The 27,726-nt window shown below is 25.0% G+C and overlaps 2 protein-coding genes across 6 annotated transcripts; one reads left to right on the forward strand and one right to left on the reverse strand.

Annotated features, from left to right (window-relative positions):
* Positions 1 to 158: 158 nt before the first annotated feature.
* On the reverse strand, positions 159 to 4,933 carry LOC111420098 (TD and POZ domain-containing protein 5-like). 3 transcript variants are annotated; one of them, XM_023053005.2, is made up of 7 exons: positions 2,568 to 2,697; positions 2,172 to 2,453; positions 1,869 to 2,114; positions 1,582 to 1,818; positions 1,283 to 1,521; positions 885 to 1,191; positions 159 to 454 (listed from the first exon to the last, which is right to left on the reverse strand). In XM_023053005.2, the coding sequence occupies exons 2-7, from the start codon at positions 2,206 to 2,208 to the stop codon at positions 324 to 326; spliced, it is 1,197 nt and encodes a 398-aa protein (XP_022908773.1). In that variant the 5' UTR covers positions 2,209 to 2,453; positions 2,568 to 2,697; the 3' UTR covers positions 159 to 323. The 3 variants fall into 3 exon arrangements, 2 of the variants coding, with proteins under 2 accessions (XP_022908773.1, XP_022908774.1); XR_002707053.2 differs by adding an exon at positions 597 to 789 and having other exon boundaries at positions 368 to 454; positions 2,172 to 2,706; XM_023053006.2 differs by lacking the exons at positions 2,172 to 2,453; positions 2,568 to 2,697 and adding an exon at positions 4,799 to 4,933.
* On the forward strand, positions 1,328 to 27,721 carry LOC111420102 (Neuropeptide-like precursor 1). 3 transcript variants are annotated; one of them, XM_071196026.1, is made up of 4 exons: positions 1,328 to 1,409; positions 12,684 to 13,482; positions 26,419 to 26,578; positions 26,875 to 27,721. In XM_071196026.1, the coding sequence occupies exons 1-4, from the start codon at positions 1,398 to 1,400 to the stop codon at positions 26,984 to 26,986; spliced, it is 1,083 nt and encodes a 360-aa protein (XP_071052127.1). In that variant the 5' UTR covers positions 1,328 to 1,397; the 3' UTR covers positions 26,987 to 27,721. The 3 variants fall into 3 exon arrangements, with proteins under 3 accessions (XP_071052127.1, XP_022908781.2, XP_022908782.2); XM_023053013.2 differs by lacking the exon at positions 1,328 to 1,409 and adding an exon at positions 5,505 to 5,790; XM_023053014.2 differs by lacking the exons at positions 1,328 to 1,409; positions 26,419 to 26,578 and adding an exon at positions 5,505 to 5,790.
* The last annotated feature ends 5 nt before the right edge of the window (positions 27,722 to 27,726 follow it).

A 27,726-nucleotide genomic window follows, 5' to 3' on the forward strand; every position in this document is an offset into this window, starting at 1 on the left:
AAACTAAAATTAAGATTGTAATATGATTATTATTATCGTTTTACATTACATTACATTGCATTACGATCCTTATATTATCTCTGATTACGATCGAACATAAACTAAAATCAATATTGCTTGTTGATTAATTCCGCTGTTGAATAAGAGATGTCGCTAAATTCTTTTTATTATTTTATTTTCATAAAATTCTCTTAATATTACATAATAAATAGTATAAAAATAAATAGACATGGATATTGAAAGAGTTTAAAAAATCTTATAAAATGTTAATAGCTTAAAATATAAACATTTCAAAGTTTTCATAGAAAACAAATTAATGTTAATTAAAAATCGCTGAACGATCCGGGAGTTGAAGGGCTGTCTAAATTGCTTGAGGAACTTCCGATGCTTTCGCATGCTTCGAGAAATAAATCTGGATTAACCATTTCCATTACTCTCCATGCTAACGTTTTACCTACAACAAAATAAACATTATTGGTATGGTTCAGTAATATTTAAGAATTTAAGAAAATAAAGAGTTTAGATTGAAAGAAATTGAAGAAATCTAGAAGAATTAAACGTACTAACAAATTAGCTGTTTAAAAATTAATAATAACCTCAGATTACGATCAGTTTATAATCGATTTATCATCTTAACCACCGTTTTATAATGATTTTATTAACCATTCGTCCTTAGATATCTGAGATTACATCGAAAATCGTATGATTTCCGTCTTTCACCGCAATATTTCTCCATTATCTTATCGTGGAGTAGACAATCCTCACAGGATAAAGTCCACATTTCGTTTTCTATAAACAAATTATCCCAATTTTTAAAAAAAATAATTAGCAACAAAATGTTAGTACGTTTAATCACAGATTTTCTTAACCTAAAAATATCTTACCGATTTGTACACTATCTTTGATCTCGTCTGATTCCTCGCAATAATGTAAAGCGGCTTTTTTCAAGTTTTCGCAACCGCATTGATCGGCTAATAAAAGAATATTCCCAATGTTGCTCGGAGTTAAATTTTCTAAAAGGACCCGTTCACACAAAGTTGTCAAACCAGGCAGATTAAATCGCGTTGAGAGCGGTAATAATTTATTAACGCAAGCTTCCGCATTATCCACTTTGTCGGAATATATGTATCTGAAGAGTTCTTGAGCTATTTGATGGTTTATTTCCGTTAAATTTAATCGATATTTAATGTTCTAAAAATTGAAAAATTTAGGTTATGTTTTTTTGAGTCGATAAAGTAGAAATCTTGAAATTGAAACGTCACTTTTTTACGTCAAAATTTACCTTGTTGTTGGGGTCTGAATAATCGCGTAATTTTCTTGCTAAAATCGCACTTCTCGAACGAATTATTAAACTGTGTGCTTTTAAAGTTTCTGGTTTCTCTTCGCCCATAGTGTCGATGATGGTATCGGTGAGTTCTTCGTTTTCTAGTGATAAAATTCGGGCAAAGTCTTGGGATAAACTATGTTTTTCCTCGTCGCTTTGAATCACTTGAATTTTGACCATAATACTAACATCTTTTACTATTAAAAGACAATTAATTAATTAAAAAAAGTGTGAGCAATTAAAATAAAATTCATTACCACTATCTAAATGTCTGTCTAAAATTCCTAAAGTCTTATAACCGATCGAGTGCAATTCGTGGGTATTTTCCAAGTTTAAAACAACGCTAGAAATAGGGCAACACTCCCAATGTTTAATCGAAGCGTCCCAAACGCCGAATTGAAATCGAACTCGAGCTTGGCCAATCTCTTCGGTTTCGCATCCCGTTAAGTTGAGACAAAGAACGACCGGATTAGTTACTTTTTTTCCATTAGGGCCTAAATCACAATGAAATTAGAAAAATTATTATTAATTATTGCGTATGTACCTTTCCAAAAACGAATCGACATATTCCAATAAGTCGTAAGCCCATTGACGGAGCAACGGAAATTTGGACTATCAATAGTTTCTCTTCGTGAAATTGTTTTTTTGAATTTACGAATCCTCCAAATTTTTCTAAAGACTATTTCGGATGTTAACGGAGCTTCTAATTCTTCGGAAATGTTCCCAACAAAGAGTTCGAGGGGTTGTAGCTTGGTTTTGGAACGTTTCGAATGTGTGGACATGTCGGAAACTAAATTAAACAAAAGTTAAGTAAATAAAATTGATTAAATTAGAAATAAAAATGTACCCGAAGAATCACTTTTGAATAAAGTGGGTAATTTCATTTTTGTGTATTCGCGTTCACCGTTGTATTAAAACTGAAGCGTTAAAAGCGTTCCGTCCCGCTTTATACTGCCTCGGTTAAACCGAAATCGCCTCGTTATTTGTAGGAACACTTATCTCGTTATCTTTTAACTACACAAAAAGCGTTATTCTATGCTTCTTTGTTCTAATTATTTACTAAATAAAATTTAATTGTAGCCGCTTGGTAACAAAATTTTCCGGGGTTATTTTCATCTGAAATGATTTCCTAAAATAGATTTTAAACGAAAAATAAATAAATAAGAAATTTCTTTGTTGTTGTTTTCTAGCTAAAAAAGGTTTCATATTTTTAAATCAAATTAAAGGTTATTTTTGCACTTACTTGGTTATTTTTAGATCTTGTCAATTGTTGTAATCGATTAAATGATTAATTTTGATTTGAAATCTTTTTGATTTAATTAATTTAAATCGATTAAATTGAAAAAAATTAATTTTAGTTTATAAATTGAAGTTGACATATTATTACCAACCCTAAAAAATGAAAAATCCCGAATTTTCTAATTTTGACGTTTGACGTTTATTTTTTAATAAATAAATTTTTATTTTTAGATCACTAAATGATTTGATGCTAAAAATAGCGAGGTGTTTTAACCGTTTATTAGCGCATTTAGGTTCAATTAGGAATAAAACTTACTGAAATCCGCGGAAAAGTTACGGAATTTGAATACAATTTGTTATCGTTTATAAGATTTAAAACGCAGTATTTGGCAAATAAAAAAAGAAAAGATAACATTTTAGTGTGTTAACAAACGTTGAAGTGTCCTAAGTTGTTTATTTAATCTCGTAACGTAATAAGTAATAAAAGATTGAAATAAAATTTTCCATGTTGTTCTACCTGAAACCGATTTGGCTTCCTTTCTCTCAACCAAAACATTTTCCTTATTTTTAGACGTTTTACAACACGTGGATGTAATTCTAATATTTCTTATAATATCAAAAATGAAACAAACAATGCGATTAACAACGAAACGCGTACCAAGTTCCGCTTTGAACCAATTTTGCAAATTAGTTTCTATTAACGCAAATTTGAGCCTACAATTACGCTAATTATTGAGAAGAACACAAAGATCATCTCGGTTAAAATTCGCTTTACAACGCGAAACACTAAAACAAACATTATTTATATTAACTTAACTCTAACCTTAATTGTTTATTTTTGTTTTGACGTCAATATTTTTTTTTAATACAAGTTATTATAAAAAATTCTTTCGTTACTAATCGTTAAATTTGAATTTGTTAAATTCTCGTAGATTTCCATTTGAAGAAAACGGAATTAAACCGTGAATAATCACAAATTGTATTGAAACGATAACTATTGATATTGAAAGTATGTTGTAAACGGAAAATTACAGCAAATTCTTTCAAATTTAGTTAGTTTTAGTTGCTTAAAACTTTAATCACGTGATATTTGGATTTAAAATCACACTATGACAACATGCAACTCGAGTTGATTAATCGAAACGTCAACACGTGATTAAAACGTTTTATCTGACGACATTGTGTCTGGCGACGACTGGATAACATCGGTTAGTTTTATCTCAATTAAAACTACTTAAAAACGCATACTTTAAAAAATTTAATTTAATTAGATTATCCGCTTATTTATAATTGATGTATTCAACTTATTGATGTACCTATACTAAAAATTATTGTAAAAAAATTTATTGTTTTAGTTTAATGAAAATTTAAAAATTAAAAAAATTACTGGCGACATCTGTTATCCAACAAGTTCATTCCTATAAAACAGAAAACAGTTTTTGCGTTGTAAACGATTTGTTGAAATACCAGTAATTGTAATAATAGTTACCTATTTTCAGTAATATTCTATCAATTTTAACATTTTACATATTAATAACATAGTAATAATGTCAACGATTTTAGTTTGCTGTATTTTATTACAGATTCCTGTAATTCTCTTATTACAGTTTTCTATAACGAATTAATTTATTTTATTAAAATTAATTTAATTTTTGATACAGTTAAATCATTAAAAAAATGATATTATCCTTTTTTCATTCATTTTCAAATGATTAATACTGTTACGTCAAAATTGAATTCATTTGATAACCTTGAAAATAATCTACGATAAGCAAAAAATTTCCATTATAAAAATTACTGGCGACATCTGTTATCCAACAAGTTCATTCCTATAAAACAGAAAACAGTTTTTGCGTTGTGAACGATTTGTTGAAATACTAGTAATTGTAATAATAGTTACCTATTTTCAGTAATATTCTATCAATTTTAACATTTTACATATTAATAACATAGTAATAATGTCATCGATTTTAGTTTGCTGTATTTTATTACAGATTCCTGTAATTTTCTTATTACAGTTTTCTATAACGAATTAACTTATTTTATTAAAATTAATTTAATTTTAACGTTCGTTCTTTTTGATACAGTTAAATCAATAAAAAAATGATATTATCCTTTTTTCATTCATTTTCAAATTTCAATTAAAAAAAAATAACCTTGAAAATAATCTACGATAAGCAAAAAATTTCCATACAATACTTGCACTTATATTTTAATTACGAAAAACGTACTTACTTTTTTTTTAATTAAATAAAATCCTTTACACTTAATTTTAATCAGTGAAATCACAATAATTGAAATAGTTTTGCGCACTATTCAGCTATATCAGCTGTGACTGAAATACCACTGAAGCATTTCAATTTCTGAAATAGACTAAGCGCGAAAGAAATATTGCGTAGAATTTACGTACTTAACATACTGTAAATAAAGTATTTAAACGCGTCGTTATTGGCGAATGAGTGAGATGGAAGTTATTCGGTTCTGGGTTATGGCACGTGTCGTCCTCGAGTTTAAAACATTTATAACGTACTTTATAAAATTTTATGATGATGTTATGACGCGTTTTGTTCATTGTAAATTAACGCGTACAAAAAACAATTTAGTATGATTGATTTTACTATTTTAAATTTGATTTTTTCGTGGAAAAAATAATAAATCTCTCGCAACACCCACGATTCCTAATAAATTCGTTTCATCGTCCAATTATCGGATAAATGCCAATTTGAGGGGTTAAGATGTGTATAGGGAATAATATATTTCTGATACAAGTTGGGTTGGATTTCATATTAAATTATAATTTTTTCCTTTTCTATAAACGGAGATTTTTTGGTCGATTTTCTTTTAGGTGAGTAGTTGTTAAGGGATTCTTTGGGGGAGGAAAACCTTTTGAGTCTGCGCGTTGAATGTCACCCCTGGTGCGGGAAATGCTATAAAATGAGGGTTGCGAGATGGAGTTCGTCACGAACGGTCGCTTTCCCGAAGAGAAATCATCACTTTCAAAATAATATTAAAGCTTAAAAAGATTAAATTGGAATAAAGAAAAATTTATAACCTAAAATTAATAAGGAAATTGATTCCGTGAAGCTTTTTTTGAAAGTTGATTTCTTTGAAGCAACAGATCGTTGAGGGAACGTGCCGGGATAATTTTTTTTGAAAGTTGTGAAATGGGAAAAATTATTTCTGAGGTGTCCGTTGTGTTATGGTTGTTTTTAACAATTTTAGTGGCGGTAAGTTCATTATTTAAATTTCTTTGAGTACTGTCCTTTAGATTTAGTCCCCTTTAGATTTCCTCTCTTTCCATTTCCCGACGATGTACGTTTGAAGGGTATTAGTGGGAGCTTCAACAAAGCTGACGGCAACATCCAACACTAATTAACGTTAGGGATGAAAGGGGCTTGTTGGTTAGCGGTGGGTAATGAGAGATTGTCGAGATTATATTGGATGGATTTGATAGGATTTTTGGGTTTAAAATTTTTATTAAGCCTCCTCTATTTAAATTAATTTTTTTTCCTTAAAATGGTACTCCTTTTTTTTGTGGAAAAGGCTTCCAGTTGAAAATGAAGTCGTGACAACATTTAAACCGTCCCATTAACGCTCGGGCACAAACTCTTTAAATCCCGCAATATGAAAACGATTTTATCCACCCCTCTCTCTCTCTCTCTCTCCTTGAAATGATTTTGCCACGAAACTCCGGGAGCAATTTCACTTTAGATTTATGCTCAGCTCTAATGGAAGGAGCTTTCTGCGAACGCCCCACACGGAAATTAATTCAAAACGTTATCTCAAAATGTCCAAACTTATTTTAACAATTTTCATAACATTTTCTTCACAACAATTTTTAACATTAAAGTGAGGAAAAATTAAAAATGAACGTATTCTTAGAAATTGATGATAGTTTATTTAAAAAAAAATTAAATATTAAAATAAAATTTTCACTTACCGTTAATAAAACATCAAAAATAAGAGCTTCTTGCAATTTATAATCGTTATTTATAATAATTCGAGTAATTTTAATTATTTTTTAAATTTTTATTTAATTTTGACGAATTAGATTACAGGTATCTGTAATTTTTTATTATTACAGTTATCTGTAACAAATTGATTTATTTTATTAAAAAATTTTTATTCCCTAACCTTGCTTTGAATTTTAGAAATTGATGACAGTTTATTTAAAAAAAAAAATTAAATATTAAAATAAAATTTTCACTTACCGTTAATAAAACATCAAAAATAAGAGTTTCTTGCAATTTATAATCGTTATTTATAATAATTCGAGTAATTTTAATTATTTTTTAAATTTTTATTTAATTTTGGCGAATTAGATTACAGGTATCTGTAATTTTTTATTATTACAGTTATCTGTAACAAATGGATTTATTTTATTAAAAAATTTTTATTCCCTAACTTTGCTTTAAAAGATTCCTATTTTTTTGTTTGATTTGTTGAATCGTAGAATTTAATCTCTTCGACTTCCTCCTATTTTAACAAAAGAAAAGCAGGAAAATCGTTCTTTCTTTTTCGCGGAGGAATTTAAAGAATACTCTCCGACCCTCTTGAAAATACTATTTATACGGTTGAGCTAATGTTTGAACGCCTGTCGAGACGAGATCGTTCCGAACAAGAAAGGTTTCCTCAATATTGGATACTTGAAAGACATCTTTTGACTATAAAATAAGGTATTGGAAATGTGTCGTTTTACAACAAAACGTAAAAAAAGATAAGAAATAAATGGAATTTATAAAAAATAAGAACTGATTGTTATACTCGCATTTCGCTATTCATACAAAACCTAACAGACCGTTTCGTATTGATTTTGCAATCAAGTTCTCGTTATTGACTAAACACGCGTACCGCAGTCCCAATTAATCATCGTTTATCACTTTGTGTTTTTAAATTTTTCTAACATAATTTATCATTCTGATCTGTTATTATTTGGAAAAAATGTTATAACTAGAACACTGATAATTTCTGCCGAAAATAACTGATTGAAAATATAAAGAAAATGATAAGATGCTGACAATAAAGTTTCAGCATAAAAACAAGAACACCAAAGCACCAACAATGACATGGGAGGTTGTGCAGAAACGAATACGACACTGCCACTAATACAAAATGTTGTGACAAGTGTTTATAGAAAGAGAAAAATTGATGACACTGGACTGGCCAAAAACACTGATGACTAGGGCACGGAACTTTTGTAACAAAACGACACGATTTCCCCCCTCCACTCGTTCTCAGCAGAAAATTTCATACAAAAGTTGTTCTAAATTGAATTCTAAAACGATTTTTTCAATAAAAATATATATATCAAATTTTTTTTTGATGTTATGTTCTTAATTATTGATCAAATCAAAAATTTTTATTAACAACATTTGTTTAGAATTACTTCAGGAACAATTTTTGTTAACACAATTTTTTTCTAACTTGAAATTTTAATTTCCCACTGAATAGTATGCTACAAAAATTAATATTATTGAGGTTATATCCTTATTGTTGATTTAATCAAAAAATGTTGTTAACAAAATTTGTTTAGAATTACTTCAGGAACAGTGTTTGTTAATACAATTTTTTGCTATCTTGAAATTTTAATTTCCCTCTGAATAGTATGCTATCAAAATTAATTATCTCAATAATTATTGTTTTTATCAAAAAATGTTTTAAATAAAATTTGTTTCAATTTCGATTTTGAATCAATTATCTTAATAAAAAAATTTTACATCTCTATTAATTAAGCATTTAAGTGTAATTATGTATAAAAGTGGAAAAATTATTATTTTGAGGTTATCTCTTTAATTATTGATTAAATCAAAAAAATTTGTTAACAATATTTGTTAAGAATTGCACCAGGAACAGTGTTTGTTACAGCAATTTTTTTCTAACTTGAAATTTTAATTTCCCACTGAATAGTATGGTACAAAAATTAATATTTTTGAGGTTATATCCTTATTGTTGATTTAATCAAAAAATTTTGTTAACAAAATTTGTTTAGAATTACTTCAGGAACAGTGTTTGTTAATACAATTTTTTGCTATCTTGAAATTTTAATTTCCCTCTGAATAGTATGCTATCAAAATTAATTATCTCAATAATTATTGTTTTTATCAAAAAATGTTTTAAATAAAATTTGTTTCAATTTCGATTTTGAATCAATTATCTTAATAAAAAAATTTTACATCTCTATTAATTAAGCATTTAAGTGTAATTATGTATAAAAGTGGAAAAATTATTATTTTGAGGTTATCTCTTTAATTATTGATTAAATCAAAAAAAATTGTTGATAAAGTTTGTTTAGAATTGCTTCAGGAACAATTTTTGTTAACACAATTTTTTTCTAACTTGAAATTTTAATTTCCCACTGAATAGTATGCTTCAAAAATTAATATTATTGAGGTTATATCCTTATTGTTGATTTAATCAAAAAATTTTGTTAACAAAATTTGTTTAGAATTACTTCAGGAACAGTGTTTGTTAATACAATTTTTTGCTATCTTGAAATTTTAATTTCCCTCTGAATAGTATGCTATCAAAATTAATTATCTCAATAATTATTGTTTTTATCAAAAAATGTTTTAAATAAAACTTGTTTCAATTTCGATTTTGAATCAATTATCTTAATAAAAAAATTTTACATCTCTATTAATTAAACATTTAAGTGTAATTATGTATAAAAGTGGAAAAATTATTATTTTGAGGTTATCTCTTTAATTATTGATTAAATCAAAAAAATTTGTTAACAATATTTGTTAAGAATTGCACCAGGAACAGTGTTTGTTACAGCAATTTTTTTCTAACTTGAAATTTTAATTTCCCACTGAATAGTATGGTACAAAAATTAATATTTTTGAGGTTATATCCTTATTGTTGATTTAATCAAAAAATTTTGTTAACAAAATTTGTTTAGAATTACTTCAGGAACAGTGTTTGTTAATACAATTTTTTGCTATCTTGAAATTTTAATTTCCCTCTGAATAGTATGCTATCAAAATTAATTATCTCAATAATTATTGTTTTTATCAAAAAATGTTTTAAATAAAATTTGTTTCAATTTCGATTTTGAATCAATTATCTTAATAAAAAAATTTTACATCTCTATTAATTAAGCATTTAAGTGTAATTATGTATAAAAGTGGAAAAATTATTATTTTGAGGTTATCTCTTTAATTATTGATTAAATCAAAAAAAATTGTTGATAAAGTTTGTTTAGAATTGCTTCAGGAACAATTTTTGTTAACACAATTTTTTTCTAACTTGAAATTTTAATTTCCCACTGAATAGTATGCTTCAAAAATTAATATTATTGAGGTTATATCCTTATTGTTGATTTAATCAAAAAATTTTGTTAACAAAATTTGTTTAGAATTACTTCAGGAACAGTGTTTGTTAATACAATTTTTTGCTATCTTGAAATTTTAATTTCCCTCTGAATAGTATGCTATCAAAATTAATTATCTCAATAATTATTGTTTTTATCAAAAAATGTTTTAAATAAAACTTGTTTCAATTTCGATTTTGAATCAATTATCTTAATAAAAAAATTTTACATCTCTATTAATTAAACATTTAAGTGTAATTATGTATAAAAGTGGAAAAATTATTATTTTGAGGTTATCTCTTTAATTATTGATTAAATCAAAAAAATTTGTTAACAATATTTGTTAAGAATTGCACCAGGAACAGTGTTTGTTACAGCAATTTTTTTCTAACTTGAAATTTTAATTTCCCACTGAATAGTATGGTACAAAAATTAATATTTTTGAGGTTATATCCTTATTGTTGATTTAATCAAAAAATTTTGTTAACAAAATTTGTTTAGAATTACTTCAGGAACAGTGTTTGTTAATACAATTTTTTGCTATCTTGAAATTTTAATTTCCCTCTGAATAGTATGCTATCAAAATTAATTATCTCAATAATTATTGTTTTTATCAAAAAATGTTTTAAATAAAATTTGTTTCAATTTCGATTTTGAATCAATTATCTTAATAAAAAAATTTTACATCTCTATTAATTAAGCATTTAAGTGTAATTATGTATAAAAGTGGAAAAATTATTATTTTGAGGTTATCTCTTTAATTATTGATTAAATCAAAAAAAATTGTTGATAAAGTTTGTTTAGAATTGCTTCAGGAACAATTTTTGTTAACACAATTTTTTTCTAACTTGAAATTTTAATTTCCCACTGAATAGTATGCTTCAAAAATTAATATTATTGAGGTTATATCCTTATTGTTGATTTAATCAAAAAATTTTGTTAACAAAATTTGTTTAGAATTACTTCAGGAACAGTGTTTGTTAATACAATTTTTTGCTATCTTGAAATTTTAATTTCCCTCTGAATAGTATGCTATCAAAATTAATTATCTCAATAATTATTGTTTTTATCAAAAAATGTTTTAAATAAAACTTGTTTCAATTTCGATTTTGAATCAATTATCTTAATAAAAAAATTTTACATCTCTATTAATTAAACATTTAAGTGTAATTATGTATAAAAGTGGAAAAATTATTATTTTGAGGTTATCTCTTTAATTATTGATTAAATCAAAAAAATTTGTTAACAATATTTGTTAAGAATTGCACCAGGAACAGTGTTTGTTACAGCAATTTTTTTCTAACTTGAAATTTTAATTTCCCACTGAATAGTATGGTACAAAAATTAATATTATTGAGGTTATATCCTTATTGTTGATTTAATCAAAAAATTTTGTTAACAAAATTTGTTTAGAATTACTTCAAGAACAGTGTTTGTTAATACAATTTTTTGCTATCTTGAAATTTTAATTTCCCTCTGAATAGTATGCTATCAAAATTAATTATCTCAATAATTATTGTTTTTATCAAAAAATGTTTTAAATAAAACTTGTTTCAATTTCGATTTTGAATCAATTATCTTAATTAAAAAAATTTTACATCTCTATTAATTAAACATTTAAGTGTAATTATGTACAAAAGTGGAAAAATTATTATTTTGAGGTTATCTCCTTAATTATTGATTAAATCAAAAAAAATTGTTGATAAAGTTTGTTTAGAATTGCTTCAGGAACAATTTTTGTTAACACAATTTTTTTCTAACTTGAAATTTTAATTTCCCACTGAATAGTATGCTACAAAAATTAATATTATTGAGGTTATATCCTTATTGTTGATTTAATCAAAAAATTTTGTTAACAAAATTTGTTTAGAATTACTTCAGGAACAGTGTTTGTTAATACAATTTTTTGCTATCTTGAAATTTTAATTTCCCTCTGAATAGTATGCTATCAAAATTAATTATCTCAATAATTATTGTTTTTATCAAAAAATGTTTTAAATAAAATTTGTTTCAATTTCGATTTTGAATCAATTATCTTAATAAAAAAATTTTACATCTCTATTAATTAAGCATTTAAGTGTAATTATGTATAAAAACGGAAAAATTATTATTTTGAGGTTATCTCTTTAATTATTGATTAAATCAAAAAAATTTGTTAAAAATATTTGTTAAGAATTGCACCAGGAACAGTGTTTGTTAAAACAATTTTTTTCTAACTTGAAATTTTAATTTCCCACTGAACAGTATGGTACAAAAATTAATATTTTTGAGGTTATATCCTTATTGTTGATTTAATCAAAAAATTTTGTTAACAAAATTTGTTTAGAATTACTTCAGGAACAGTGTTTGTTAATACAATTTTTTGCTATCTTGAAATTTTAATTTCCCTCTGAATAGTATGCTATCAAAATTAATTATCTCAATAATTATTGTTTTTATCAAAAAATGTTTTAAATAAAATTTGTTTCAATTTCGATTTTGAATCAATTATCTTAATAAAAAAATTTTACATCTCTATTAATTAAGCATTTAAGTGTAATTATGTATAAATGTGGAAAAATTATTATTTTGAGGTTATCTCTTTAATTATTGATTAAATCAAAAAAAATTGTTGACAAAGTTTGTTTAGAATTGTTTCAGGAACAATTTTTGTTAAAACAATTTTTTTCTAACTTTAAATTTTAATTTCCCAGTTCTTTTAATCAGAACGAGTGGAGGGGGGAAATCGTTTTGTTACAAAAGTTCCGTGCCCTACTACTCTAGCAAAATAAGAATTTTCAATTTAAAATACAAATACATTATTTTCAGATTAAATCCGAAGAGGATTGCGATCCAAATTTCGAAAACATCCTAAAATTAATTTTAGACCCAAACGAATCTTCACTGCAACAGCAGGCTCTTCGCGCTGAATTAGTTCAACGCGTAAAAGAAGCTTTACAACGAGAGGAATTCGAAAATGAATTGGTCGATTATAAACGTTCCTTAAGCTCTTTAGCGAGATGGGATAATTTACCCGGTAAAAAAAGAAATTTGGAGTCTTTAGCTAGAGCTGGTTACATAAGAACTTTACCTGACGACGACCAAAGTTTTAAAAGAAGTATTTCATCGTTGATTAAAGCCGGCCAATTACCATCAATTCAATTAAACGACGATTTAAAACGAGGTATTCAAAGTTTAGCAAGAAACGGCGAACTTCATTATAAGAGGGAAAACCAACGAGATCACGACGAATACGATAACGATGATTACGACAAAAGAAACATTGCTTCTTTAGCAAAGAGTTATAATTTTCCGGTTTATAAAAGAAATGTTGCGGCGTTATTAAGACAAGATAGTTATTTAAATGGTCGCGATGACAATCAAACTCTTAAGAAACCATTTGAAAATGAACGAAATCGTTTAATCAATGATAAAAGGAATATTGGCTCCATTAAAGCTCAATATAAACCAAAATATAAAAGATCCAGCAATAATAACGAAAGGGTGAAAAGAAATATTGATTACGATGAAAGTTTTGGTGATATTTATCGGGAAGATCCGATCGATTACGAGGAAATGTTGAAACAAGTTTCAGAAAATTATGAAAATCCCGAGAAAAGATTTTTAGGTAAGATAGTTTTAATTAAAAAAATTAATCATTTTATATTATTAAAACGTTTCGAAACGAATTGGATTCTATTTATAACTCTTCCCCCCTTAAATGGCAGTTGGAAGAAGAGTTGTAGTAGAGACATCGTAAAGTTCAGGAGAGATAACCGCCAGATTTGAACCGACGACACACACACACACACACACACACACACACACACACACACACAGATAGAGATATATAGAGGTACAGGTGGCAAATGAATCTATTAAAACGACTCGTACATTTCTTTGCAATTACACACACGTGCAGTTTTGAAACGGCAATTTTGGCCAAAAGATGTAATGTATCATAAAATATCAATTAAACCTAAAAACAAGCTTTTCAACAAAAAAAAAAATTAAAATAGGTTAGATGTCAATAAATGAAAAAAGTAATATTTAATCGGTAAATTCGATAAAAAATTGTATAGGTGTGGGCCTTTTGTTGGTTAAAACACAGAAAAACGTTGAAACGGGACCGTGAAATGGAAATTCGAAGCGGTTTTGAATAGGTTTAGTGAATGAAACGAGATAATGTTCGGGGTTCGATTTAAAATTGTTCTTTGAAATCATAAAACAATGCAAAATAAAAAATATATGCAAAAAATTAAAACGCCAGGCCTTTGGAATCAATTTTAGCAAAATATGCAATCCCCCTATTCTAGGGGGATAATGGTACTTGAAAGTAGCATCAGGCATTAAAATATATTTTAGTGATAAGTAACACTTGCTTTAGCTAAATCATATTATGATATTCAGAAAAACAGATCTTTCTTTCATCACAACATAAATAAACATTCCACGTAGTACATTTTGAGTGGGGTCTAGCTTTGGCAGAACAATTTTCACAACTTCCTCTGTCTTTTGAACTTGTGCTACGACATTTTCGTGGACGCAGTAAATTTGAACATTTATTTATCAGGCCTGTAGCTACAGAACGACGAAAATCTGATAGAATATTGAGAAAAAACATATTGAGCAAAAACTAACATTTTCGCATAATCTAAGTGTCAAAAAAGATGCTAATTCAAAAATTCCTGGAAGCTGTATTTATTGAAATTAAGGAATGAGACTTGTTCTAAATTAAAGCTCAAAGCTTTCTCTTTAAAATGATGTATAATAATTGTTGGGTTGGATTGGAAAAATATTGAGAAAAAAAATTTTGAAATAAAACTTACATTTTCGTATAACCTAAAAATATCAAAAAAGATGCTAATTTAAAAATTCCTGGAAGCCGTATTTATTGAAATTAAGGAATGAAACTTATTTTAAATTAAAGTTCAAAGCTTTCTCTTTAAAATGATGTATAATAGTTGATGGGTTGGATTGGAAAAATATTAAGAAAAAAAATGTTGAAATAACACTTACATTTAAAAGTGTCAAAAAAGATGCTAATTTAAAAATTCCTGGAAGCCGTATTTATTGAAATTAAGGAATGAGACTTATTTTAAATTAAAGCTCAAAGCTTACTCTTTAAAATGATGTATAATAATTGATGGGTTGGATTGGAAAAATATTAAGAAAAAAAATTTTGAAATAAAACTTACATTTTCGTATAACCTAAAAATATCAAAAAAGATGCTAATTTAAAAATTCCTGGAAGCCGTATTTATTGAAATTAAGGAATGAAACTTATTTCAAATTAAAGTTCAAAGCTTACTCTTTAAAATGATGTATAATAATTGATGGGTTGGATTGGAAAAATATTAAGAAAAAAAATGTTGAAATAACACTTACATTTAAAAGTGTCAAAAAAGATGCTAATTTAAAAATTCCTGGAAGCCGTATTTATTGAAATTAAGGAATGAAATCTATTTCAAATTAAAGTTCAAAGCTTTCTCTTTAAAATGATGTATAATAATTGATGGGTTGGATTGGAAAAATATTAAGAAAAAAAATTTTGAAATAAAACTTACATTTTCGTATAACCTAAAAGTGTCAAAAAAGATGTTAATTTAAAAATTCGTGGAAGCCGTATTTATTGAAATTAAGGAATGAAACTTATTTTAAATTAAAGCTCAAAGCTTTCTCTTTAAAATGATGTATAATAATTGTTGGGTTGGATTGGAAAAATATTGAGAAAAAAAATGTTGAAATAAAACTTACATTTTCGTATAACCTAAAAATATCAAAAAAGATGCTAATTTAAAAATTCGTGGAAGCCGTATTTATTGAAATTAAGGAATGAAACTTATTTTAAATTAAAATTCAAAGCTTTCTCTTTAAAATGATGTATAATAATTGATGGGTTGGATTGGAAAAATATTAAGAAAAAAAATGTTGAAATAAAACTTACATTTTCGTATAACCTAAAAATATCAAAAAAGATGCTAATTTAAAAATTCCTGGAAGCCGTATTTATTGAAATTAAGGAATGAAACTTATTTTAAATTAAAGCTCAAAGCTTTCTCTTTAAAATGATGTATAATAATTGATGGGTTGGATTGGAAAAATATTAAGAAAAAAAATTTTGAAATAAAACTTACATTTTCGTATAACCTAAAAATATCAAAAAAGATGCTAATTTAAAAATTCCTGGAAGCCGTATTTATTGAAATTAAGGAATGAAACTTATTTTAAATTAAAGCTCAAAGCTTTCTCTTTAAAATGATGTATAATAATTGATGGGTTGGATTGGAAAAATATTAAGAAAAAAAATTTTGAAATAAAACTTACATTTTCGTATAACCTAAAAATATCAAAAAAGATGATAATTTAAAAATTCCTGGAAGCCGTATTTATTGAAATTAAGGAATGAAACTTATTTTAAATTAAAGTTCAAAGCTTTCTCTTTAAAATGATGTATAATAGTTGATGGGTTGGATTGGAAAAATATTAAGAAAAAAAATGTTGAAATAACACTTACATTTAAAAGTGTCAAAAAAGATGCTAATTTAAAAATTCCTGGAAGCCGTATTTATTGAAATTAAGGAATGAAATCTATTTTAAATTAAAGCTCAAAGCTTTCTCTTTAAAATGATGTATAATAATTGATGGGTTGGATTGGAAAAATATTAAGAAAAAAAATTTTGAAATAAAACTTACATTTTCGTATAACCTAAATATATCAAAAAAGATGCTAATTTAAAAATTCCTGGAAGCCGTATTTATTGAAATTAAGGAATGAGACTTATTCTAAATTAAAGCTCAAAGTTTTCTCTTTAAAATGATGTATAATAGTTGATGGGTTGGGTTGGAAAAATATTAAGAAAAAAAATTTTGAAATAAAACTTACATTTTCGTATAACCTAAAAATATCAAAAAAGATGCTAATTTAAAAATTCCTGGAAGCCGTATTTATTGAAATTAAGGAATGAGACTTATTCTAAATTAAAGCTCAAAGCTTTCTCTTTAAAATGATGTATAATAATTGATGGGTTGGATTGGAAAAATATTAAGAAAAAAAATGTTGAAGTAAAACTTACATTTTCGTATAACCTAAAAATATCAAAAAAGATGCTAATTTAAAAATTCTTGTAAGCCGTATTTATTGAAATTAAGGAATGAAACTTATTTTAAATTAAAGTTCAAAGCTTTCTCTTTAAAATGATGTATAATAGTTGATGGGTTGGATTGGAAAAATATTAAGAAAAAAAATGTTGAAATAACACTTACATTTAAAAGTGTCAAAAAAGATGCTAATTTAAAAATTCCTGGAAGCCGTATTTATTGAAATTAAGGAATGAAACTTATTTCAAATTAAAGTTCAAAGCTTACTCTTTAAAATGATGTATAATAATTGATGGGTTGGATTGGAAAAATATTAAGAAAAAAAATTTTGATATAAAACTTAGTTTTTCGTATAACCTAAAAATATCAAAAAAGATGCTAATTTAAAAATTCCTGGAAGCCGTATTTATTGAAATTAAGGAATGAAACTTATTTTAAATTAAAGCTCAAAGCTTTCTCTTTAAAATGATGTATTATAATTGATGGGTTGGATTGGAAAAATATTAAGAAAAAAAATGTTGAAGTAAAACTTACATTTTCGTATAACCTAAAAATATCAAAAAAGATGCTAATTTAAAAATTCTTGTAAGCCGTATTTATTGAAATTAAGGAATGAAACTTATTTTAAATTAAAGTTCAAAGCTTTCTCTTTAAAATGATGTATAATAGTTGATGGGTTGGATTGGAAAAATATTAAGAAAAAAAATGTTGAAATAACACTTACATTTAAAAGTGTCAAAAAAGATGCTAATTTAAAAATTCCTGGAAGCCGTATTTATTGAAATTAAGGAATGAAACTTATTTCAAATTAAAGTTCAAAGCTTACTCTTTAAAATGATGTATAATAATTGATGGGTTGGATTGGAAAAATATTAAGAAAAAAAATTTTGATATAAAACTTAGTTTTTCGTATAACCTAAAAATATCAAAAAAGATGCTAATTTAAAAATTCCTGGAAGCCGTATTTATTGAAATTAAGGAATGAAACTTATTTTAAATTAAAGCTCAAAGCTTTCTCTTTAAAATGATGTATTATAATTGATGGGTTGGATTGGAAAAATATTAAGAAAAAAAATTTTGAAATAAAACTTACATTTTCGTATAACCTAAAAATATCAAAAAAGATGATAATTTAAAAATTCCTGGAAGCCGTATTTATTGAAATTAAGGAATGAAACTTATTTTAAATTAAAGTTCAAAGCTTTCTCTTTAAAATGATGTATAATAGTTGATGGGTTGGATTAGAAAAATATTAAGAAAAAAATTTTTGAAATAAAACTTACATTTTCGTATAACCTAAAAATATCAAAAAAGATGCTAATTTAAAAATTCCTGGAAGCCGTATTTATTGAAATTAAGGAATGAAACCTATTTTAAATTAAAGCTTAAAGCTTTCTCTTTAAAATGATGTGTAATAATTGATGGGTTGGATTGGAAAAATATTAAGAAAAAAATTTTTTAAATAAAACTTACATTTTCGTATAACCTAAAAGTGTCAAAAAAGATGCTAATTTAAAAATTCCTGGAAGCCGTATTTATTGAAATTAAGGAATGAAACCTATTTTAAATTAAAGTTCAAAGCTTTCTCTTTAAAATGATGTATAATAATTGATGGGTTGGATTGGAAAAATATTAAGAAAAAAAATTTTGAAATAAAACTTACATTTTCGTATAACCTAAAAATATCAAAAAAGATGCTAATTTAAAAATTCCTGGAAGCCGTATTTATTGAAATTAAGGAATGAAATCTATTTTAAATTAAAGCTTAAAGCTTTCTCTTTAAAATGATGTATAATAATTGATGGGTTGGATTGGAAAAATATTAAGTAAAAAAATTTTGAAATAAAACTTACATTTTCGTATAACCTAAAAATATCAAAAAAGATGCTAATTTAAAAATTCCTGGAAGCCGTATTTATTGAAATTAAGGAATGAAACCTATTTTAAATTAAAGCTTAAAGCTTTCTCTTTAAAATGATGTGTAATAATTGATGGGTTGGATTGGAAAAATATTAAGAAAAAAATTTTTTAAATAAAACTTACATTTTCGTATAACCTAAAAGTGTCAAAAAAGATGCTAATTTAAAAATTCCTGGAAGCCGTATTTATTGAAATTAAGGAATGAAACCTATTTTAAATTAAAGTTCAAAGCTTTCTCTTTAAAATGATGTATAATAATTGATGGGTTGGATTGGAAAAATATTAAGTAAAAAAATTTTGAAATAAAACTTACATTTTCGTATAACCTAAAAATATCAAAAAAGATGCTAATTTAAAAATTCCTGGAAGCCGTATTTATTGAAATTAAGGAATGAAATCTATTTTAAATTAAAGCTTAAAGCTTTCGCTTTAAAATGATGTATAATAATTGTTGGGTTGGATTGGAAAAATATTAAGAAAAAAAATTTTGAAATAAAACTTACATTTTCGTATAACCTAAAAATATCAAAAAAGATGCTAATTTAAAAATTCCTGGAAGCCGTATTTATTGAAATTAAGGAATGAAACTTATTTCAAATTAAAGTTCAAAGCTTTCTCTTTAAAATGATGTATAATAATTGATAGGTTGGATTGGAAAAATATTAAGAAAAAAAATTTTGAAATAAAACTTACATTTTCGTATAACCTAAAAATATCAAAAAAGATGCTAATTTAAAAATTCCTGGAAGCCGTATTTATTGAAATTAAGGAATGAAACTTGTTCTAAATTAAAGCTCAAAGCTTACTCTTTAAAATGATGTATAATAGTTGATGGGTTGGATTGGAAAAATATTAAGAAAAAAAATTTTGAAATAAAACTTACATTTTCGTATAACCTAAAAATATCAAAAAAGATGCTAATTTAAAAATTCCTGGAAGCCGTATTTATTGAAATTAAGGAATGAGACTTATTCTAAATTAAAGCTCAAAGCTTTCTCTTTAAAATGATGTATAATAATTGATGGGTTGGATTGGAAAAATATTAAGTAAAAAAATTTTGAAATAAAACTTACATTTTCGTATAACCTAAAAATATCAAAAAAGATGCTAATTTAAAAATTCCTGGAAGCCGTATTTATTGAAATTAAGGAATGAAACCTATTTTAAATTAAAGCTTAAAGCTTTCTCTTTAAAATGATGTATAATAATTGATGGGTTGGATTGGAAAAATATTAAGTAAAAAAATTTTGAAATAAAACTTACATTTTCGTATAACCTAAAAATATCAAAAAAGATGCTAATTTAAAAATTCCTGGAAGCCGTATTTATTGAAATTAAGGAATGAAATCTATTTTAAATTAAAGCTTAAAGCTTTCGCTTTAAAATGATGTATAATAATTGTTGGGTTGGATTGGAAAAATATTAAGAAAAAAAATTTTGAAATAAAACTTACATTTTCGTATAACCTAAAAATATCAAAAAAGATGCTAATTTAAAAATTCCTGGAAGCCGTATTTATTGAAATTAAGGAATGAAACTTATTTCAAATTAAAGTTCAAAGCTTTCTCTTTAAAATGATGTATAATAATTGATAGGTTGGATTGGAAAAATATTAAGAAAAAAAATTTTGAAATAAAACTTACATTTTCGTATAACCTAAAAATATCAAAAAAGATGCTAATTTAAAAATTCCTGGAAGCCGTATTTATTGAAATTAAGGAATGAAACTTGTTCTAAATTAAAGCTCAAAGCTTACTCTTTAAAATGATGTATAATAGTTGATGGGTTGGATTGGAAAAATATTAAGAAAAAAAATTTTGAAATAAAACTTACATTTTCGTATAACCTAAAAATATCAAAAAAGATGCTAATTTAAAAATTCCTGGAAGCCGTATTTATTGAAATTAAGGAATGAAACTTATTTTAAATTAAAGTTCAAAGCTTTCTCTTTAAAATGATGTATAATAGTTGATGGGTTGGATTGGAAAAATATTAAGAAAAAAAATGTTGAAATAACACTTACATTTAAAAGTGTCAAAAAAGATGCTAATTTAAAAATTCCTGGAAGCCGTATTTATTGAAATTAAGGAATGAAATCTATTTTAAATTAAAGCTCAAAGCTTTCTCTTTAAAATGATGTATAATAATTGATGGGTTGGATTGGAAAAATATTAAGAAAAAAAATTTTGAAATAAAACTTACATTTTCGTATAACCTAAATATATCAAAAAAGATGCTAATTTAAAAATTCCTGGAAGCCGTATTTATTGAAATTAAGGAATGAGACTTATTCTAAATTAAAGCTCAAAGTTTTCTCTTTAAAATGATGTATAATAGTTGATGGGTTGGGTTGGAAAAATATTAAGAAAAAAAATTTTGAAATAAAACTTACATTTTCGTATAACCTAAAAATATCAAAAAAGATGCTAATTTAAAAATTCCTGGAAGCCGTATTTATTGAAATTAAGGAATGAGACTTATTCTAAATTAAAGCTCAAAGCTTTCTCTTTAAAATGATGTATAATAATTGATGGGTTGGATTGGAAAAATATTAAGAAAAAAAATGTTGAAGTAAAACTTACATTTTCGTATAACCTAAAAATATCAAAAAAGATGCTAATTTAAAAATTCTTGTAAGCCGTATTTATTGAAATTAAGGAATGAAACTTATTTTAAATTAAAGTTCAAAGCTTTCTCTTTAAAATGATGTATAATAGTTGATGGGTTGGATTGGAAAAATATTAAGAAAAAAAATGTTGAAATAACACTTACATTTAAAAGTGTCAAAAAAGATGCTAATTTAAAAATTCCTGGAAGCCGTATTTATTGAAATTAAGGAATGAAACTTATTTCAAATTAAAGTTCAAAGCTTACTCTTTAAAATGATGTATAATAATTGATGGGTTGGATTGGAAAAATATTAAGAAAAAAAATTTTGATATAAAACTTAGTTTTTCGTATAACCTAAAAATATCAAAAAAGATGCTAATTTAAAAATTCCTGGAAGCCGTATTTATTGAAATTAAGGAATGAAACTTATTTTAAATTAAAGCTCAAAGCTTTCTCTTTAAAATGATGTATTATAATTGATGGGTTGGATTGGAAAAATATTAAGAAAAAAAATTTTGAAATAAAACTTACATTTTCGTATAACCTAAAAATATCAAAAAAGATGATAATTTAAAAATTCCTGGAAGCCGTATTTATTGAAATTAAGGAATGAAACTTATTTTAAATTAAAGTTCAAAGCTTTCTCTTTAAAATGATGTATAATAGTTGATGGGTTGGATTAGAAAAATATTAAGAAAAAAATTTTTGAAATAAAACTTACATTTTCGTATAACCTAAAAATATCAAAAAAGATGCTAATTTAAAAATTCCTGGAAGCCGTATTTATTGAAATTAAGGAATGAAACTTATTTTAAATTAAAGTTCAAAGCTTTCTCTTTAAAATGATGTATAATAATTGATGGGTTGGATTGGAAAAATATTAAGAAAAAAAATGTTGAAGTAAAACTTACATTTTCGTATAACCTAAAAATATCAAAAAAGATGCTAATTTATAAATTCCTGGAAGCCGTATTTATTGAAATTAAGGAATGAAACTTATTTTAAATTAAAGCTCAAAGCTTTCTCTTTAAAATGATGTATAATAATTGATGGGTTGGATTGGAAAAATATTAAGAAAAAAAATTTTGAAATAAAACTTACATTTTCGTATAACCTAAAAATATCAAAAAAGATGCTAATTTAAAAATTCCTGGAAGCCGTATTTATTGAAATTAAGGAATGAAACTTATTTTAAATTAAAGCTCAAAGCTTTCTCTTTAAAATGATGTATAATAATTGATGGGTTGGATTGGAAAAATATTAAGAAAAAAAATTTTGAAATAAAACTTACATTTTCGTATAACCTAAAAATATCAAAAAAGATGCTAATTTAAAAATTCGTGGAAGCCGTATTTATTGAAATCAAGGAATGAGACTTGTTCTAAATTAAAGCTCAAAGCTTTCTCTTTAAAATGATGTATAATAATTGATAGGTTGGATTGGAAAAATATTGAGAAAAAGAATTTTGAAATAAAACTTACATTTTCGTATAACCTAAAAGTGTCAAAAAAGATGCTAATTTAAAAATTCCTGGAAGCTGTGTTTATTGAAATTAAGGAATGAAACTTATTTTAAATTAAAGCTCAATGCTTTCTTTTTAATGTGATGTATAATAATGGTTGTGTTGGATTGGAGAAATATTGAGAGAAAAAATGTTGAAATAAACCTTACATTTTTTTATAACCTAAAAGTGTCAAAAAAGATGCTAATTTAAAAATTCCTGGAAGATGTATTTCTTGAAATTAAGGAATGAGATTTATTTTAAATTAAAGCTCAAAGCTTTCTCTTTAAAATGATGTATAATAATTGATGGGTTGGATTGAAAAAATATTAAGAAAAAAAATTTTGAAACAAAACTTACATTTTCGTATAACCTAAAAGTGTCAAAAAAGATGCTAATTTAAAAATTCCTGGAAGCCGTATTTATTGAAATTAAGGAATGAAATCTATTTTAAATTAAAGCTCAAAGCTTTCTCTTTAAAATGATGTATAATAATTGATGGGTTGGATTGGAAAAATATTAAGAAAAAAAATTTTGAAATAAAACTTACATTTTCGTATAACCTAAATATATCAAAAAAGATGCTAATTTAAAAATTCCTGGAAGCCGTATTTATTGAAATTAAGGAATGAGACTTATTCTAAATTAAAGCTCAAAGTTTTCTCTTTAAAATGATGTATAATAGTTGATGGGTTGGGTTGGAAAAATATTAAGAAAAAAAATTTTGAAATAAAACTTACATTTTCGTATAACCTAAAAATATCAAAAAAGATGCTAATTTAAAAATTCCTGGAAGCCGTATTTATTGAAATTAAGGAATGAGACTTATTCTAAATTAAAGCTCAAAGCTTTCTCTTTAAAATGATGTATAATAATTGATGGGTTGGATTGGAAAAATATTAAGAAAAAAAATGTTGAAGTAAAACTTACATTTTCGTATAACCTAAAAATATCAAAAAAGATGCTAATTTAAAAATTCCTGGAAGCCGTATTTATTGAAATTAAGGAATGAAACCTATTTTAAATTAAAGCTTAAAGCTTTCTCTTTAAAATGATGTATAATAATTGATGGGTTGGATTGGAAAAATATTAAGTAAAAAAATTTTGAAATAAAACTTACATTTTCGTATAACCTAAAAATATCAAAAAAGATGCTAATTTAAAAATTCCTGGAAGCCGTATTTATTGAAATTAAGGAATGAAACCTATTTTAAATTAAAGCTTAAAGCTTTCTCTTTAAAATGATGTATAATAATTGATGGGTTGGATTGGAAAAATATTAAGTAAAAAAATTTTGAAATAAAACTTACATTTTCGTATAACCTAAAAATATCAAAAAAGATGCTAATTTAAAAATTCCTGGAAGCCGTATTTATTGAAATTAAGGAATGAAACCTATTTTAAATTAAAGCTTAAAGCTTTCTCTTTAAAATGATGTATAATAATTGATGGGTTGGATTGGAAAAATATTAAGTAAAAAAATTTTGAAATAAAACTTACATTTTCGTATAACCTAAAAATATCAAAAAAGATGCTAATTTAAAAATTCCTGGAAGCCGTATTTATTGAAATTAAGGAATGAAATCTATTTTAAATTAAAGCTTAAAGCTTTCGCTTTAAAATGATGTATAATAATTGTTGGGTTGGATTGGAAAAATATTAAGAAAAAAAATTTTGAAATAAAACTTACATTTTCGTATAACCTAAAAATATCAAAAAAGATGCTAATTTAAAAATTCCTGGAAGCCGTATTTATTGAAATTAAGGAATGAAACTTATTTCAAATTAAAGTTCAAAGCTTTCTCTTTAAAATGATGTATAATAATTGATAGGTTGGATTGGAAAAATATTAAGAAAAAAAATTTTGAAATAAAACTTACATTTTCGTATAACCTAAAAATATCAAAAAAGATGCTAATTTAAAAATTCCTGGAAGCCGTATTTATTGAAATTAAGGAATGAAACTTATTTCAAATTAAAGTTCAAAGCTTTCTCTTTAAAATGATGTATAATAATTGATAGGTTGGATTGGAAAAATATTAAGAAAAAAAATTTTGAAATAAAACTTACATTTTCGTATAACCTAAAAATATCAAAAAAGATGCTAATTTAAAAATTCCTGGAAGCCGTATTTATTGAAATTAAGGAATGAAACTTGTTCTAAATTAAAGCTCAAAGCTTACTCTTTAAAATGATGTATAATAGTTGATGGGTTGGATTGGAAAAATATTAAGAAAAAAAATTTTGAAATAAAACTTACATTTTCGTATAACCTAAAAATATCAAAAAAGATGCTAATTTAAAAATTCCTGGAAGCCGTATTTATTGAAATTAAGGAATGAAACTTATTTTAAATTAAAGTTCAAAGCTTTCTCTTTAAAATGATGTATAATAGTTGATGGGTTGGATTGGAAAAATATTAAGAAAAAAAATGTTGAAATAACACTTACATTTAAAAGTGTCAAAAAAGATGCTAATTTAAAAATTCCTGGAAGCCGTATTTATTGAAATTAAGGAATGAAATCTATTTTAAATTAAAGCTCAAAGCTTTCTCTTTAAAATGATGTATAATAATTGATGGGTTGGATTGGAAAAATATTAAGAAAAAAAATTTTGAAATAAAACTTACATTTTCGTATAACCTAAATATATCAAAAAAGATGCTAATTTAAAAATTCCTGGAAGCCGTATTTATTGAAATTAAGGAATGAGACTTATTCTAAATTAAAGCTCAAAGTTTTCTCTTTAAAATGATGTATAATAGTTGATGGGTTGGGTTGGAAAAATATTAAGAAAAAAAATTTTGAAATAAAACTTACATTTTCGTATAACCTAAAAATATCAAAAAAGATGCTAATTTAAAAATTCCTGGAAGCCGTGTTTATTGAAATTAAGGAATGAAACTTATTTTAAATTAAAGCTCAAAGCTTTCTCTTTAAAATGATGTATAATAATTGATGGGTTGGATTGGAAAAATATTAAGAAAAAAAATTTTGAAATAAAACTTACATTTTCGTATAACCTAAAAGTGTCAAAAGAGATGCTAATTTAAAAATTCCTGGAAGCCGTATTTATTGAGATTAAGGAATGAAACTTATTTTAAATTAAAGTTCAAAGCTTTCTCTTTAAAATGATGTATAATAATTGTAGGGTTGGATTGGAAAAATATTAAGAAAAAAAAATTTGAAATAAAACTTACATTTTCGTATAACCTAAAAATATCAAAAAAGATGCTAATTTAAAAATTCCTGGAAGCCGTATTTATTGAAATTAAGGAATGAGACTTATTCTAAATTAAAGCTCAAAGCTTTCTCTTTAAAATGATGTATAATAGTTGATGGTACCATCGGGACACAAAGGGTTAAAAGATTTTTCGTTATCTCTCCAACTTGGTGTAAACATGTTAAATAATTTTAATAAAAATTGTGTTAGGTTCTGTAGCGAAAACCGGTTGGTTTCGGCCATCTGTAAAACTGTTAACGGCGAATAAAAGGCACATCGGTGCATTGGCACGTCTTGGATGGTTACCAACACTAAGAAGTATTCGTAGATTTAATAGATCAGGAAGATCAAGTGTTTCCTGTGATTCAAGGTTTGAAGTGTAGATTGTTTTAAATGTGTAGTTTGTAGATTTTTTAGAGATAGTATTGTTGTTATTTTTAGAGTAGTTTCTTAATAAAAACGAACATCAGGGAGTTAACGGTTTGAAGTCGGTCCCCTTTTGCTTTGTCTTTTACTGGTCACAATTTCACGGCATTTCGAACGTTTTGTTTCACTTTGAAGTCATAAAATTTACGACTCCACAGAACCGGACCTAAATAAATCCAAAAAGAATTTTTCTACGTACATTTTATAGGGTATTTTTAATCACATTTTTCTTGTTTTTAGGCCGTTTACCGCAAATGGGAAAATCCAGAACAACGCCATCCCCGAAGTCACGTTTGAATTAATGGATAAACAAGTACCATCCGATGTTTATCTTCAATATAGGGATAAATAGATTGTTTGAATTTTTTTTTTTTTTTTTGGGGAGAGAACAAACAAAGTTGGGATTATTAAAGTTTTACATATCCAAGAAAAAATGTTTAAAAATCATATCGTGAAATAAATATCATTGTTTCTTCCAAAAAAAAAAAAATTAAAAAAGAAATGAATTCAACAATCAAGAATATCGCCAAAACATATTCAATTCGCGGTGATAATAAAATGATTCTTTAAAAATTATTTTATTATCGACGTGATTAAATTTAAGATTTAAGATTATAATTAAAAATAATAATTATTTCATCATCACCACGACGTTATGATTAAGTTAAATCTTCGATTGAGATAATCTCAAATTGTAGAAGGGCTGGATCTATTATATTGAGATTTATTTTCGATAAAAACTTGAATGATAAAGATAACCTGATGACAATAACCAAGAAAATATTATGCTGTACTTGACAATACTTATTAAAATAAATAAATGTAAAATGTTTAAAATTAAAAAAAAATAATGAAACGTAAAAAATGTGTTATGTAAAACGAAGAAGTCTTCCGCGGGCTTCTCTGTCATTGCGTAATTGACAATAATATTGAAGAAAAAAATTTAAAAAAAAAATAATGACAATAATATAGTCGAAATTTTCTAATAGGTGTTTAAAGAACTAAATTATTATATTCATATACTTATTATAAATGTGTTATTTATGTAACTGTATTTAGTCTTAAATAAATATATCTACACGATCAAGATTT

The sequence above is a fragment of the Onthophagus taurus genome, chromosome 5 (assembly GCF_036711975.1).
Source record: "Onthophagus taurus isolate NC chromosome 5, IU_Otau_3.0, whole genome shotgun sequence".
Classification (NCBI taxonomy): Eukaryota; Metazoa; Arthropoda; class Insecta; order Coleoptera; family Scarabaeidae; genus Onthophagus; species Onthophagus taurus.